Genomic DNA, 17,449 nt, shown 5'->3' on the forward strand with positions numbered 1-17,449 from the left:
CTTAGTAGGATAATATAAGGCTAGTCATTGAAGCATGAAATACGAGAAAGTACCGAAAGAATCTTAGAACCATTTGCATTTGAACATAGCTCTATTACAAGGACAGAGCTATAGGCCAAGGAAGCTTATTATTTCTCCTAGGCCTAGGGCAGAACTTTTTGAAGACAGACCCCTTAAGCCCTACTCCAGACCCACTGAAGGAAAAACTTGGGGGTGGGGGGGAGCAATCTATTTCAACAAGTCCTTCAGTGATTCTGATATAGGAGAACATTGGCCTGGGAGATTCAAACAGCCTGAAGGGCGATAATTTGACAATAAAACAATTTTAAAATTAATATAGGGGAACTCTTGAACTCTGGATTTTTTGAGTGTAGTGACAGCAAAATACACTGTTTTGTGGCTTAGCATCTGAAAGACAGAGGAAGAAAGCATAGTTTAGTTACTTCAATTCCTTCTCAAAGCACTTCTATCAAACCAAGGAGGAACAGCTTTAACACTATTAGCCACCATTTTTGGAGCAGTCACCACAGGCCAGACCCTATGCTAACAGTGCTTATATTCATTATCTAATTTAGTCTTCACAGCTGTTATCTCCATCTTATAGAAGTGGATACTAAGACTTAGAGAATATTAAGTAACTTGCCCCAAATCCCACAGCTAGCAAGAATCAGAATCAGGACTGGAACTTAGATCTGATTCAGAGCTATTTATACCACTGTCTCCAAGAGCTTTAAAAAAAACCTTTTTGTCAATTTTAGAGTAGGGCCACCACTTCCCTTCCAGGTTAAACCTTGGCAAGAGTTTATTGAGTTATAGCCTTCAGGAATATATTGCCGCCTTCTGTCTGGACTTTTAAAAATTCAGAAATTACACTCTCAATGCTATACTACAGTTGAGATCATCATGATCTAAGAGACTTGTCTTTCATGTCAATTTTGGGTAATTTACGTGAAGGATAATAGATTATTCTCTATTTTTAAACAAAACCAAAAAATTTTTCTATGTAACAATTTCTAGCATAGTTTATTGTACCATAATTTAGTACTTCTATTTTTTAATTCATTGAAAACATACTTCAACTCAGTTCTTTCATTTGTAGTAAAATCTCTTTGCAAATAAATTTATAAGCACCTTTCAAATGCTATTATCTTCTACCTAGATGTATTAGCAAACAAACACACATAAGAATCTTGAAAATAGCTCTAATAATGAAAAGTTTCAAATAAAGTTTAGCAGCCACCAACACCAGAGTACTTTTACTTTCCTTTAATGACCTTGGATGTCAGGCCATCACCTTGCTCTGTGAGTTGCTGGGTCACACCAAGAGTGTGAACAACTTGAACAGAAGGAGTGAAATCAAGCTACTTTAGGCACTTTCAAGTGCTGAAACAACAGGCACTTGTTAAAAATGTAGTGGAAACTGCTTGGCTGAGCCAACCCGGAAGGAGCCTGGCTAACTGAGGCTAGTCATGAAGAAATCCACACTGTTGGACTCACTGTGTCCTTGACAGCCATGAAGCAATGACAGATCCAGCGCCGAGTGGTGCCATCACGACATATGTAAGAGAAGGCTCTATCAAAGTTCCTATCTGGGGCACAGAAAGACACTTTTTCTATTGTCTGGTCAACTATGAGGTCCTAGGAAAGGGAAGCACAAAGGAATAGAGGACTTATGAGGTTATTCAAGCTTCTCAGAAGAAACACAGGATGTTCATTTCACAATACAGAATCCCTACATCTGATGCATCCAGGCTATGGAAGAGCTAGATCTGAGGCCAGCAGTGTGAATACTAAGAATTTGACCTAGGAGAGATCCCAGGAGGTACTCTGCCCAAATGCCTCCCTCATCTCATCTTTCTCTCCTAAACCAAATGCTTGCTGATTCTAGTTTTATCATGGTAGATTCCATGTTCAATTTGACAATACATGTAAATCAATATATTTAATCTAATTTCCATATAACATATTGAATAATATCATTCCCAGAACAGTTCTATGTATTTATTAATTTATTGATCATTTAATTTTGAGCATGACTTTCTCTGTTTATATACTTGCTAAATGGCATAGTATATACACAGTATAAACATTACATAAAATTTTAAAAAAAATCTGGAGGCTCCGAGGCTCTTCTGTGTGAGAGTCTCATGGCTTAGAATCCCTAGATGCTGAGGTGGGGCTGTGAGTGTTAAAACATACATCAAACAAAATGGTTTTTTTTTTTTAAAAGATTTTATTTTTTTCCTTTTTCTCCCCAAAGTCCCCCGGTACGTAGTTGTATATTCTTAGTTGTGGGTCCTTCTAGTTGTGGCATGTGGGACACTGCCTCAGCGTGGTTTGATGAGCAGTGCCACGTCCGCGCCCAGGATTCGAACCGACGAAACACTGGGCCACCTGCAGTGGAGCACGTGAACTTAACCACTCGGCCACGGCGCCAGCCCCCAAAATGGTTTTTATAAAGCATCACTATGAGAATTCCTGTTGCTCCACAAACTTGCCAGTAAACTTTTTAAAATCTTGAAATTCTGGTGGTTCATTATGATTTTATTTTGCGTAACCTTGATCACCATGAATTTCCTCTTTAGCAAAGTGAGTTTTCAAGTCTTTTGAATTGTCTGTCATTATTCTTATTGAGATGTAGGAGCTCTTTATATATTAAAAATATAAACCCTTTATATATTATACACATTGCAAAATTACTTTTCCACTCATGTTGGGTCAAAGGGTGACAAGCCACTAATTACTATCATCACTCAATGTGGAAGGACTAAACTAATTAATGCCAGTGCTATAAGTAGCCACTAGGGGGCAACGTCACTTTCTAACTATTTTATAAAACAAAAACAGCCTCCATGCACAACAAATTTCATCCAAAACATTAATGAAAACTACACAAATTCTTGAAAATAAGCTAATTAAAATGACCCTTGTTTCCAATAGTAATAAATAAGCTAATTAAAATGACCCTTGTTTCCAACAGTAATTTACATTTAAGACTACCACTTCTCTTGAGCCTGAAAAAAAGCCTTACATGTAAGGTCAAAAGAACAAAAATGCAGCTATATTAAATCACTTAAAATGTATCAGCCAAGTTATCCATCAAAACTGCTCTTTACCTGCCAGACTTTCTCCTCCTTCCAGTGACATCTGAGTTTTTTTTGAAAAATTCCCTTCTTGTTAAAATTTCTCCAGACTTTAGGTCTCTTAGGACATTTTAATTAATAATTAAATGTATTTATCTAATGCCTTATGCTCTCTAAGGACAGAGTCTATGTCTCTATTTTTATTTAGGCATGTAGGGTCACTTTCTTTCAAATGCCAAATGCTACCTATGATTTGAGATATTGTGTAGATTTTAGGTAAATGTTAACCAAAATGAGTCATTTATTAGTCTTTAAGACTTCACTTAAATTGGGTTTTCAGTTAAATAGCATGTTAATTAGTTCAAATATCACTTTCTAGAAATACAGTGTTTTATTAAGGAACAAGAAGAAATTTCAGATGTGGTCCATCATCCTCTTTTTCTTTAACTGTGGTAAAAGGTCCATCATGTTTTACATCAAATTTGTGTGGGTAAACATTTTTTTTTAAATGTGTAATAACAAAAACAAAACTCAGATCTTAACATTATGTTAAGTGCAAATGCTTAGTAGGCTAAACATAATGTGTCATAGTGCAGGAAACTGTTGAGAAAACTCTGTTTGATTTTTCATAAGGTAAATGAGTAACTAAATCGGTTTCCTGAACATTAACTAGTCTCTCAGAAAACTGCACTTTGGACAAAGTAGAAGGATATACAGTGACTACAACAGCTTAATGGCATTATATTTGATCACTGGGGATAAAAAAACCCATATGAGCAGTAACATTTAAGCTTATAAAAATTTTACCTTAGTTTTTTCATCCACAACTCTGAGTCCGTCTGCTGATACCCATAGGACTGCCTTCACTGCTTTCTTTCCAGTCTTTTAAGAGAAATCGAAAAGGAAGAGGGGGAGACACATATATATAAATATTAAAAAAAGTCATCTTCCTTAGAAAACACTGACTTCTGCCTTCCAAAAGTCACAAGTACAGATGGAGTCCAAGTTCAGGAGGGGTGCCCAAAGCCAGATACTCAAACCAAACTGCAGAAACATTCAGGAAGAAACAAGCCAAAGCCATTATTTTAGAAACACAATGCAAAACAATAAGATAAAATTAAGTAAAGGAGAAGGGACAGATGGAATCAAAACCAAGATATCACATTCCATAACGGGCAAAGAATTCATAACTAGATTCTTCGCCCGTTTGAAAAATCAACCAAGAAAACCAAGAGTCAGATAAATTTAAATACATAAGGAGTTACACCACAAGTAGCTTCTACGAGTGTATTTAGAGTAGAAAGTGATACATAAGTCTAAATTGAGACGCTGACCATTCTACTATCCTTTGACCTCAATATGTTTAGCAGGACCCTTGGCTACCTGAAATTTTCATGTGAAAAATCCAAGAAGTCTTCATTACTCTATTAACAATCTTTAAAAACCATTATTTCTTCTCTCAGGATTAACACAGAACTGATTTAGTTTTTAATTTGACATTAAATGCACGGAGACATTTTGGGGACATAGGAGGATTAAAAAATTGTTGAAAATATATTGTTGTTATAACATGAATTCTTTTTTACTGGCTGAGAAAAGACTTCTTTTGGCACAGAAGGATCATGGGAGAACAAGCTGATGTATGATTTCTCCTGTGACGGAATGAAAATAGGACAGTGGGAGTTTGTAATAGTAATTTAACCACTTCCTTTCTTTTAACCGCTCCAAGGATACAAACAATATAAAACAGAAGCAAAGTGAAGGCTGAGAACAGGTATCAGAACATCATAAAAAACAGATCAAAGGGAATCTGGTACTAAAGGTTGGAACAGCAGTCTCTAAAGGGACAAAGGATATAGAAATGTCTACTGTTCTCCTCTGGATGTGTCCAAGCCCAGCACTCCTTGATATAGAAGGCGTGGACTTATTTAATAAACTGTGCAATGCACTCCAGGCTCATCATCTCCACCACCATAGATCTGATGAGAGCCTATTATGTGTCGGGCAGTGGAAATACTTGAAGAGCTCACAGACCATCGAAAGGTGACACTGAGCTAAATAAAAAATAAATAATACAGTACTAAGTGCTATAGTAGGCTGAAAACAATGTATAATGATGTTAGAAGGGAGGCATAGTCAAGTCTATTTGTGGAATTGGGGAAGGTTATTCAAAAGAGAAGATTGAACTGAGTCCTGAAATAATTTTTCTAGATGCCCCAGGGTTGGGTAGGGAGGCAGGGAAGCGACAGAGGTAGTGGACATGCCAGGCAGAAGAAATAGCAGTACAGGACATGGGAGAAAACAACATGGCAAGTCAGGACTCCATAAATATTTCAGTATGGCCTGAAAGTAGGATGGGTGAGCAGAGTGCAGTGGGAGATAAAGCGTAGGGAAGGCCAAGCCATGGTGGGCCTTGTATGCCTGCTAAAGAATTCTATCTTAATTGAGCACTCTTGGTTGAGATAGGGATGGAAATGAGAAAGTTCTAAGTGGTAAGTGTAAGGGAGAAGTTGAGGATTCCTACCCTGGCTTGGGTAACTGGGTGGGTACCACAAACTAAGAGAACAGAAGAGATGCAAAAACAAGTTTGAGAGGGGAAGAATAGGATTTCAGTTTTAGATGTGCAAAATTTGAGATGTCTGTGTAACATTCAAGCAGAAATGTCCAACAGGCAACTGATACATAGGTCTGAAACTCAGTAGAAAATTCTAAGATAGAATTTTAGATCTGGGAGACATCAATCATGAGAGTAATAAGAGGGCCCAGGACAGGAGAGAATATCAATAATTAAAGAATTGGGAGAAGATGAGCAAATCCTTGAAATACTAGAAAAGGAACAGCCAGAGGGACAGGAGAATGGGGAGAGATTAGGGTCACTTACTCAGAAACTAAGTAAGAAGGGTTTCAAGAAGTACTGGGTGGTTCAAAATGTCAAATGTTGCAGTGTGATTAAGTAAGGAAAGATGTGAAAAGTGTCCATTGGATTTAGCAATGAGGAAGACACGGTAGGGTGACAGAGGTTGTGATAGTTAAATTTATGTGTCAAATTTGCTACACTATGGTTGTCCAGTTGTTTGGTCAAACACTAGGTCTAGGTGTTGCTCTGAAGGTATTTTGTAGATGTGGTTAACATTTACAATCAATTGACTTTAGGTAAAGGAGATTATCCTTGATAACATGGGTGGGCTCCATCCAATCAGGTGAAGGGTTTACCCAAGGGTTACCCCAGCCTTAACAAGTTTCCCTGGAGAAGAAATTCTGCCTCAAGTCTGTTACACAGAAATTCTGTCGGAGTTTTCAGCTTGCTGACCTGCCCTACAGATTTCAGAATTACCAGCCTCCACAAGTGTATAAGCCAATTCTTAAAATAAATCCCCTTCTCTCTCTATGCATGTGTAGAAATAGATAAGAGAGAAACAGATGGCCCTCTCAGCTTCCATTTCTTCATTTGTGAAGTATCTGTAGGTTTGGTAAAAGGATCAGAGATATGCACAGTACCTGGAACCTAGGGTAATTAATAATTAGCAGCCATTTATCATCATTATATTATTAATAAACTTTAAAAATCTTCTCCCAACAGTAAAACTTCTTGAAAGAATGATACACACTTTCAACAACAACAACAGATCATGCTTATATGCTGAATGCGAAAAGCCAGTGGGAAGATGGAGACTGAAGGCCCAAGAAAAAGAGAAGAGTAATTTTAAGACCAAAGTCCTCCAGGAGGCAGGATGGGATGGGCTAGACTACAGGTTTTAGACAGGAAGAGGGAGGTCCTTTCCTTGAAATGGAGGGATGGAAGCTGAGTAGAAAGAAGAAAGACTTGTAAAGGAGGGAGTGGCAAGTTGCGGAAGTTCACTCTGGAGAGCCACGAACTTCTGTGAAGATCAGATTACCTGCTTTACTTTGCTGGGGGGAGGAAGGCAGACAGGCAGAGTAAGACTGTAAAGATTTATAGGGGCAGTACAGCATAGTGGCTCAGAGCACAAACTCTGGAACGAGGCTGTTGTCCAGGTTTGAATTCTGGTTCTGCCACTTACTAGTATGACCAAGGGCAAATTACTTAACTTCTCTATGCTTCAACTTCCACACCTGCATAATGATGTTAATAATCTCATCCACCTCATGGGATTATTGTAAGCATTAAATGAATTAATATATGTAAAAGGTTTAAAACTAGGGAGGGTTATATAATTCACTGTCCAAACTGGGACCCCTCTGAAAGTGAAAAGGGGAACTACTGAAACCCAGAAACAGGTGTTATACTGGGGCATACTGGGGCTGTTCCAGGCAAACTGGGACAATAGTCACCTGACCACCAACAGTAACTGCCCATATTTACCCAACACTTATGCAGCATTTAGTATTTTGCTGGAAGGTAAGCTCCGTGAGGGCAGGGTTTTTTCCACTTATATTGTAAACTGCTGTATCATCAGAGCTTAGAACAATGTTTAGCACAGAGTAGGAGTTTAAGAAATATTTGTTGAAGGAATAAATTTGCTAAACATCTGCTGTAGAGAATAGGAGACAGCTGATCAGTGACACAGAAGACCACCAAATAGCACTGAAAATCCTGTGTATGAAATTTAAATGCGCAGTTTTATCAGTCTGCTCCCTGTGCAATAGTAGCCTGCAGTATTCAGCGTCTGAGGCAACAGACAGGACCACTGCAAGGTTGGGAGGTTGAAGGTGGGAAAAAGAAAAGGTGATTTTAGAAAGCGACCATTCTGGGGCTGGCCCCGTGGCCCAGTGGTTAAAGTTCATGCGCTCCGCTTCAATGGCTCAGGGTTTCGCCGGTTCGGATCCTGCGTGCGGACATGGCACCACTTGTCAGGCCACGTTGAGGTGGTGTCCCACATGCCACAACTAGGAGGACTCACAACTGAAAATACACAACTATGTGCTGGGAGGATTTGGGGAGAAAAAATTTTAAAAAGCAGGAAAAAAAACTTATAATCAAAAGAAAGGGACCATTCTCCCATTTAGTCTTCTTACCATATAGAGGGAAATACAGCATTTTCTTGGCCCAATTATACTGTTATGAAAACATCTCTGCTTTTTGAGGTATGTCTTTACAATAATTTTTATGGTGTTAGATTAATATATCAGTGAGGCACTGTGTTTGTCGTATTTCATGGCCTGTGGTCTCTCTAAATAAGGAAAGAAAACAATATGATAATATGAATTCTTCTTGTATTTATTCATACATTAGGTGCTGGTTCCTGGATGTCACTATAGTTTGCCCAGTACAGTTATTTCAGTCAGGTACTGAGACATAACCCTCACAGATGCCTGTAGCTGAAATTAAGTGCAGACTTCCTCTCACAAATTCTCCAGTAGGAATGCTTCTCTACCATTTGTGAACTTTAGCGTCTTTCTTTCTGATAATATAAACTAAGATTCCTAAGCAATTTTTAGAAAACGATAAAAGTCATAGAGAGAAGATGAAAGTTTTTGCTTTTGTTTACCCTAAAACAGTCTACTTAAGCCAATACCCTAGGAGATAAGGTCAAAGTTAGCTAACCAAAGGACAAAAAGAAAACAAAGACAACCCAGAGTAAGAATGAAATGTAGAATTTACGTACGTCTTAGTGCCACAAACATCCCTTTTAAAAAAAAGACTACATAACACTTCAGAAACTAATAAAAATGTGGTAGTGGTAACGCAGATGTGAGACATTAAGAACTATTTCATCACTACTGTTCCAATACTTTCTATTTCAACAATAATTTCCAGGTTATAGGCAGAATTGACACTGACTAGTGTCTGTGTATGAAAAACAGTTTAACAACAAAGAAAAAAATCACTTATTCTTCAAGGGAAAAAAATGGGTCTAACATGGACAAAACTTCCGTAACAGAATTTAAACTAGAGAAATCTGAGCAGAAAGATCAAGCTAACCTAGGAGTGAAAGATGGAAAGTACAACTTTCAAGTAATCACTCAACTCCCTAAATATCTAATTTAGAACTTTAAAATTAACATCTGCCTTAAATATCTTTTATTATGGTGAGATATAAACCAATATAGAAATTAAGCAGGCTCTGACAGTGGAGAAAATGATAGAGGTAGTGGATCTATCACAAATTACTAAATCAGGAAACTCGCTCTGCAAGTTAAGAGAAATGCATAGATAATCTTAACATAAAAACATCAGTGAAGGAACACAAAAAGGTTGCCAAAATGATGTGAAAATAGTAACTTAAAATCAGTACACTGTAAGATCACTTTCCCCTAAATATAAAAGCCACTCACAGTAAAAGGGAATTGAAATAACTAACTACAATAAAGAACTGTCATCTACCTACCTATCCAGAGTATTTTTTTCTTTTTAGTAGAAACTACTTTAAAAAAAATAAATCGAAAAAGGATGAAGATCAAAAGTTGGGTGATATTCTCGGTAGGGTGACAGATCCTTACAGTTGCTTTCATTTTATATATCAGTGTTATCTGGGGAAATACTTTAGATTTCCAGTTGGAGAAATATGTTTTTAACTGTTTAAATCATGGATTAGCAGATACCAAATGTTTAAAGTTTTGCATGGCCATACGGTCTATGTCATAATTACCCAACTCTGCCATTGTAGCACAAAAGCAGCCATGGACAACATGTAAACAAACGAGGTGACTTTGTTCCAATAAATTTTATTTATAAAAACAGGTAGTGGGTCACAGTTTGCTGACCTCTGATATAAATTATCATGATCCCTGGAAAGTGACCATTAATTAAATCTTTTTGGAAAGACAACTCATTATATTGAAATATTAGGCCTGTTTGGAATCGTGTCCCTAAATTATTTTTCTTTTCCGTTTTTGTTCTTTTTTTAACAAATGTGCTTATATTCTATCTATTATTTTTAACTGTGACTCAAATCTCAGGTGCTGTCCAACTCTAAAATTCTATGATTCCCAAGATCACCAATGAGATAAGAGCACGCAAATTAATATAAATAGAAGTGATATTTGGAGGCAAGACAATTCTGCTGAGCAGAATAGATAAAAGCAAAAAGGTTAAGCAGAGGTTCTAATGTAAGCCAAAGCAAAGAAATGCTACAAAGCCATGTGGAAGTCTAATTTGGCACGGTTATGAAATGTTAAGAAGCAACAGCAACAAACAAACTAATTTGGGCAGGAGGGGCAGAGCAATTCACTCTTTCTGAGCAACAGTGATTTGCCATTCTTTCTGCTACAAACCAAAGAGGTCTTCAAGGGTACCCAATGTGTAAAGAATCGCTGGTCAGTCTTTCTGTCACACCTATACACAGAAACAACTCAGTCATTACAGAGTAATAACAATATATTAACAGGCAACCAGGATATGGTATGCCTTATAATAAATGAACACGAGACCTTTTCTTTCACAGGAAAACTTAGCTTCTTTTTTTTTTTTTTAATCTTAGAAGGTCTTTAAAGTCTATAATTTGATGGTATTTGAATTTTTTAACACATTTTGCCTTATAATTCCTAGATACAGTGTGTATTCGCCAAAGGACAAAGCAGTGAAGGGAAAGAAACAACTTTCTACAGGATTTGATACTGAAACTATCTCTAATGGCTGCTTCATTAAAAGTACAGTAACTTTTAACCTGCAACACTAGGATACACTATTTCCTGTACTCTCTTAAGTGACAGGGGCCTTTAAAGGCTTTGGGCAAAAAATACTGATGGTAGCATGTCATGAACCAAACAGCAAAGGAGAGAGTTTTGGAGGCAATTTAGCTCTTCTAGTTTGCCAAATCACTTTCAACTGAGGGAAGGGGGGAACCCAGGGATTATTGTAATATTAAGTTCAAATTTCAAATGCATATATTATATACACATATATATAGCAGAAATGAAAATTCCACAGGCATCACAAATTCAACCTGTCCAAAACCCAAGTCATCATACCCTTTTTCACAGTGAATGTCACAGTGAATGACTGCCCCATCCCCTTGGTCATCCATACCCGAAACTTGGGTCTTATCTTCTGTTTCCTTTTGTATATCCCTGGGTTGAATGAATGAATGTGTTGGAGCATGTTCTCTCTCATCCCAGTGGTCCTGTTAATGGTTTTAAGTCTCAGGCTTAGGTGTCAGCTCCTCCTAGAAGCCTTCTCACAACTTCTCATACTCATTTTTCCCCTCTGCTCCAGTAGTACCTGTTACTGTTACACAATTTGGTAACCATTTTTTTACCTGTCTGATTTCTCCCATTACAAGGTGAACTTGAAAGCAGTGCACATTTGTCATTCATTCATTTATTTATTCACTAACAAAAATATTTTGGAGCAGCTACTAGGGATCACATATTATTCTAGGCATTGAAGATTCAGCAGTGAACAAAACAGGTGGAGATCTCTGTCCTCAGAGAGCTTACGTTTTAGTGAGGAAGAGATGAACAAACAAATATGTAAACTATATGGTATGACAACGGCGATAAGCCCTATCAGAGAAAAAATAAATCTAGGAAAGGGAATAGTGAGTGTGTGTATACGAAGGGGGGTGGTATTTGGAATTTAAAATAAGGTTCTCAGTGAATGCCTCACTGAGAATGGGGCTTTTAAGCAAAGAATGGAAAGAGATGAGGAAGGATGATGTGTGTTCCAGACTAGAAGTTATAGCAAGTGCAAAGGTCCTGAGGTGGAAGCATACCTACTGTGTTCAAGGAATAGCAAGGAGGCTAGTGTGGCTGGAACAGAGGCAGCAAGAGGGAAAGTAGGAGAAATAAAACAGGAAAAGGGAATTCATGTACAATGGCCTACAAGGCCCAAAAGACTTTGGCTTTTTCTCTGAGTAGGTCAGGATCTGGGGCAGTGAAGCAACACAATTAGACCTTTGTCTTAAAAAGACACTCAGGCTGATATCTTGAGAACAGATGGTAGGAGGACAACAACAAAAGCAGGGGAAGTGGAACACTATTGCAAATGCTTCAGCTGAGAGGAGAATCCAGCTTGGACCAGGGCAGTCGTGGTGGAGGTAGTGAGACAGGAACTGTTGATGGACTAGATATAGGGTAAAAGAGAAAGAGAGGAGTCAAGATAAGATCCAAGATTTTTGCCTAGAGCACAGGGACAGAGTTGCTGTATACTGAGATGGGGAAGATTAGGAGAGATTTGGGAGAGAAAGATTAGGAATTTGGTTTGTGACATGTTAGCATGAGATGCCTATTAGACATCAAAGTGGAAATGTTTAATGATGATAATAGCTAACACTATCCACTAAATTTACTTACATTTACTCACTTAATCTTCATGACAATCAAATGAGGTTGGTATTAGTATTATCCCTTTTTTTTTATAGGTGGGGAAACTAAGGTACAGAATGGGTAAGAACCTTTCTCAAGGTCACAAAGCTAGTAAGTGACTGAGCTAGGATTAAAGGCAAGCAATGTGGCTCCCCAGAGTCTGTGCCCTTGATCCCTATACTAGACTGCTTCTAAGATGGAAATACCACTATGATGTTCAGGGGAGACGCCTGGAGAGAGAAATTTCAAAATTGTCAGCATAGAGATGGTATTTAAATCCATGACACGGATGTTCCCATGAGAACATCAAGGGAGAGGTGTAGGTAGAGAAGAGTCCACAGACTGAGAAGGCAGCCACATAAGCGAAAACCAAGAGAATATGACTCGTGAACTCCAAACGTACAGAGTGTTTCAAGCTGGAGGAAAGATGGGCTATGTGAAATGCTGAGATGGGTTGAGTAAGGTGATAGGACCATTGGAATCATGATAGAGAAGATTTGACAAGAACAGTGGAGCAGTAGAGTGGTGAGGGTAAAGCCTGATTAAATCAGTTTAACAGAGGAAGGGAGAGCAGGAACTGAAGGCACCAAGAAGAAACCTTTTTAAAAAAAGATGGTGTGTTTTTATGCTAACGGATGATCCACTAGAGAAAGAAAAACTGATTATGGAAGGGAGAAGGGGTAGCATTGCGGGAATAAGTAAGAGCTGGAGTAATAGAAAGGAGTGGAGGAGCTGGCCTCAGCTAGAAGCACAAACAGTTCCCCCCTTGAACAGGAGGGAAACAGAGCATATGGGCACAGGCGCAGGTAGGTGAGTAGATGTGGGGTGGCACATGCAAGTTTTCTTCTGACTGATTCTATTTTTTCAGTGAAGTGGGAAGCAAGGTCATCAGCTGAAAGAGAGATCAGACTAAGAAATTCTGGAAGTTTAAAGAAAAAGGAGGCATCAAATAGTCATCTACAAATGAGAGAGAAATGGGTTAAAAAATATGGAGACTTTTGTTCATCTTTGTATCTGGATAGCTTAGCACAGTTTTAGACACTAACTGTGACTTGAGGCTTGAGAACCACTGGGTTTTTATGAATAGAAATAAAAAAGATAACTCTAAAGGTTAATGAAGTTTTTTAATCTAGAAAAGGTCAGTGACCAAGTCATTTAACATACTAATTGATCATGTCACAGGAAATAATGAAACCAAGGATGAATGGAAATCTTCTGATTACTCTTAGGATTGTCTTTTTTTTCCTTCAGAAATTTGTTATAATGCATTTCAAAAAGAAAAAATAAATGAAATCCTAAAAGATGCATCTAATAAAATGCAAGAGAAAGTAAAATTTACAGAAGAAAGGGAATGGGAATTTAAAAAGCAGGAAGGAAGAAAAGGAAAGAGGCAGCAGAAATTCCCTCACTTTTAAAGGATCCAGAATGAAGAGCACTACTAAGTACAATTGTCATAGAGGAGAAAATTTGGGAAGTCTAAAATAGAACGTAGATGTAAGTACACCGAAGAGTGGTCATTAATACCATGAAATGTTTTACTCTCAAGAATTAGGTGAAAACAATATAACCACACATTACTTTTCAACCATGCATTCTCTAAAAAATAACCACTTCTATTGATGCCATTTAACAATTGTAAAAGCATAAAAACTTGAAAAAATATATTTGGCAGTACATTAACAGGATCTGTTAGAACAGATATTATAATATTTTTGGTATTATACAGTTAGATGTGTTACCCCCCCACCCCCCAAAACTCAAAGTGATATAACTGCTGAGGGAGGAGTTCACAAACTCAAATGCCTACAGGCTTGAAAGCAGGTGACCAAATGAGTGAAGCAGCCTGAGTGTAAGGGCAATAGGGACTCGCAGGGATAGTGGTGAACAGGCAACCAAAGGGCACAGTCCCTACTCAGCTCAAGCCACTGTTGCCACATAGAAAGCACACCGTTTTGACAGATTTTCTAATTCTTAAGATAAATATCCTAGTTTTTACACGAAAGCTTTCAATGTTTGAAATATTGGAAACTAATTCAAATTTATGAACTGTGTGCAGGCCATACAACACGTGTTTGCAGGAAGCATTCAGGCCCTTGAGCTGTCTACCGTCCTCTGCACTAGACAATTCTCCATTCATCATAATTAAGGCATACCTGAGGAAAGCAGAGGCCAATATTTTTGAATGAGAGATCATTAATATGGGGTAGGTGAAAGAACTCTGCACCAAGTTTCAGAAAACCTTGGTTTCAGGGTAGGCACTACCATTTACTACTAGCTAGATGTCTTCTCTGAGCTTGTTTATTCATTTGTAAAACGTAGTTTCATGAACTATCTTGTCTAATTCACCGAGCTGTTGTGAGTAGCAAATTAGAAAGTAGGTCAAAGCACATTATAAATTATAAAGCTCTATATAAATACAAGTAAATGGCTGTGAGATAATAGAAAATATATACTGGTCTCTGCCCCTGGCTCTTGGCACAGGGCTCCCAAAACCCTTGTAATTTCCTAAGTGACAAGAGCACTAGGAGCATCTCATGTTCTAATATTTGGTCTTTGACCTTGTCCCTGACACAGGGTTCCTAAAGCCCCTGTAAATTCCTAAGTGATAAAAGCACTAGGAGCATCTTTTGTTCTATTGAGGCAACTTTGGGTGGGCTCCTGGATGGAGGCTGGTCATTGAAAAGACCAAGCCAGGATTAGAAACTTGGAATTTTCAGCCCACTTCCCACCCCCCAGGGAGAGGAGAGGGGCTGGACATGGAGATAATAATTGATCATGCCTATGTGAGGAAGCCTCCATAAAGTCCCAATAGTATGAGGTCTGGAGAGCTTCCAGGTTGGCGAACACATCCACATCGGGAGGGTGATGCACCCCAACTCCACAGGGACAGAAACTCCTGCGCTTGGGATGCTCCCAGACCTTGCCCTACATATCTCTTCATCTGGCTGTTCATCTATCTTCTTTATCATATCCTTTAATAAACTGGTAAAAGTAAGTTAAGTGTTTCCTTAAATTCTGCAAGCCGCTCTAGCAAATTAATCAAAACTGAGGAGGGGGTCACGGGAACCTCCAATTTGTAGCCAAACTGGACAAAAGTTGTAGGTAACCTGGGGACCTACTACTTGCAATCGGCATCTGAAGTAGGGTGGGAGCAGTCTTGCGGGACTGAGCCCTTAACCTGTGGGATCTGATGCTATCTCCAGGTAGATACAGTTAGAACTGAGTTAAATTGTAGGACACCTAGCTAGTGTCACAGAGAATTGCTTGGTGTGGGGAAAAAATCTCTACATATTTGGTGATCAGCAGTGAAGTGTTTTGTGTCAATAGTAAAGGAAACAGGAGAAAGACTCACAGGAGGCAGACAACTGAGTTTTTCTAATACAATGACTTTAAAAAGAGACCAAATAGGGTGGCCTAAGAACATTTTATATCTCTATGTTCAGTCAGTTCCTTATAAAATGGGAATACAGATTACTTAACTCATGGGGTTCCTCAAATATGTTAAAATTACAAAATCCTTTTCAAATGTTAAGTGGCATGTAATTTCTTGGTAATAAACTACTTGCCTAGTATGGCCAAATATACTAATGAAGCTGCCTATAAAACTTCCTAAAAAGTTGAGTACATTCTTGGCTTTCCTAAAACAACGAGCAATTTAACGTAGCTAGTTTGGAAAAAGTTATTCCAGGTTCTCAGTTTTTTTTCCTTCTAAGATGTGTGTATGCTTACAATAGGTTAATAATATAGTGCTCTTAACAGATGCAGCCTTCTCTCTTCCTTAAGGCTAAAGGTTCTGCAGGCACTGTTCCTTTTAGCTGGTGATGCAGAAATAGGGAAGTGACTGGGTGGTCAGGTCCAGGAGGCAACTTAGGGAAAAGAGGGAGCAGTTCTCCTGGGTTTGATCGATAAATTCAGAATCAGGGCTAATAATTCTTCCATCTACCTACTTTTATGCAAATATGTTTGATGGAAACACTTCTTGACAACTCTGGTTCTCTTTATCCTGAACCTTTAAACCATACATTGATGTGAAGGCTAAGAAAGTATGAAAATTTATGAGGAATTGTACTGGATAAAAACTCCCTATTATATGGTGTTGTATGAGATTCTTCATTTTCAGCTCTCATCAAAGCACACCTGACTCAGCAAACTCAACAAACGAAGTCTCTTTCACCAGCCTTTTCTTGTAGATTAGTGTGGAAGTGAGTTGAATGATGGCAATTTGAAAGACTTAAAAGCCTTCAAATTAAAGTGTTTCATTTAAAAGCACATTTCTGGTAAGATTACGGGTGATGCTTTTCTCCCCCTTGGTTTTCCAAACTCTTTGAATGACTTACTGTGAACTGTATATTAGAATAAAATTGCCCTGCCCTAAAAAGAATTTTCTCTGCAATAACATAAGAAAAGGATTCTGAAAGTCACATTTGTTCACAGATGCCATTATGGGATCACTTAGCATCTTTTAAGGAAATCCTGTGGGAGTCAAACTCACCAGTATGATTTAAATATCTCCAAATAAATAAAATGTTAGATTGAACCACTGAAAAGATTCTTCTTCTTTTTTTTTGGGGGGGGGGGAGGGGAAGATTGTTGCTGAGCTAACATCTGTGGCAATCTTCCTCTATTTTGTATGTAGGATGCCGCCACAGCATGGCTTGATGAGCAGTGTGTAAGTCCACACCTGGGATCCAGATCTACAAACTCTGGGCTGCTGAAATGGAGTGTGCGAACTTAATCACTAGACCACCAGGCCAGCCCCTGAAAAGATTCTTTAAAGCTTTAACTAATAAAAAAGTAAACTGACTAGAGATAAAATCCAAAGTTAAATTACTACCTTTAAAGAAGAAAGCTACAAAGTAAAAGTGAATTTCCAGGAAGCTCTTTATTTACTAGCATCTTTTGAGGCTAAATCTTTTAAACTTCACTTATAAATAATATGAAAACAGAGTGATTGTATATCATAGTGATTAAGATTGTGGGTTCTGAAGTCAGATTAACTGGGTTCAAATCCTAGCTTCTACCAGTTACTATATCTGCGAATTCAGACAGGGCACTTAAACTCTGTAAACTTCAGTTTCCTCATTATAAAGCAGGGAAGAAGAATAATTTCAGGATTATTGTAAGGATTAAGTGAGATGATT

At 38.1% G+C, this 17,449-nt stretch overlaps 2 protein-coding genes across 52 annotated transcripts in view; one reads left to right on the top strand and one right to left on the bottom strand.

Annotated features, from left to right (window-relative positions):
• Positions 1-17,449, top strand: part of PAPLN (papilin, proteoglycan like sulfated glycoprotein) — an 87,133-nt gene that overhangs the window by 54,272 nt on the left and 15,412 nt on the right. The gene's annotated exons all lie outside the window — the stretch shown is intronic.
• NUMB (NUMB endocytic adaptor protein) overlaps positions 1-17,449 on the bottom strand; it is a 179,911-nt gene that overhangs the window by 10,906 nt on the left and 151,556 nt on the right. For all 50 annotated transcript variants that reach the window (XM_070514000.1, XM_070513978.1, XM_070513994.1 and 47 more), the window contains 2 exons: positions 3,891-3,965; positions 1,498-1,638 (listed from right to left, as the gene is read on the bottom strand). In XM_070514000.1, the coding sequence (XP_070370101.1) occupies positions 1,498-1,638; positions 3,891-3,965 (216 nt within the window). The remainder of the gene's footprint in view (positions 1-1,497; positions 1,639-3,890; positions 3,966-17,449) is intronic.

Source organism: Equus asinus, chromosome 7 (assembly GCF_041296235.1).
Source record: "Equus asinus isolate D_3611 breed Donkey chromosome 7, EquAss-T2T_v2, whole genome shotgun sequence".
Classification (NCBI taxonomy): Eukaryota; Metazoa; Chordata; class Mammalia; order Perissodactyla; family Equidae; genus Equus; species Equus asinus.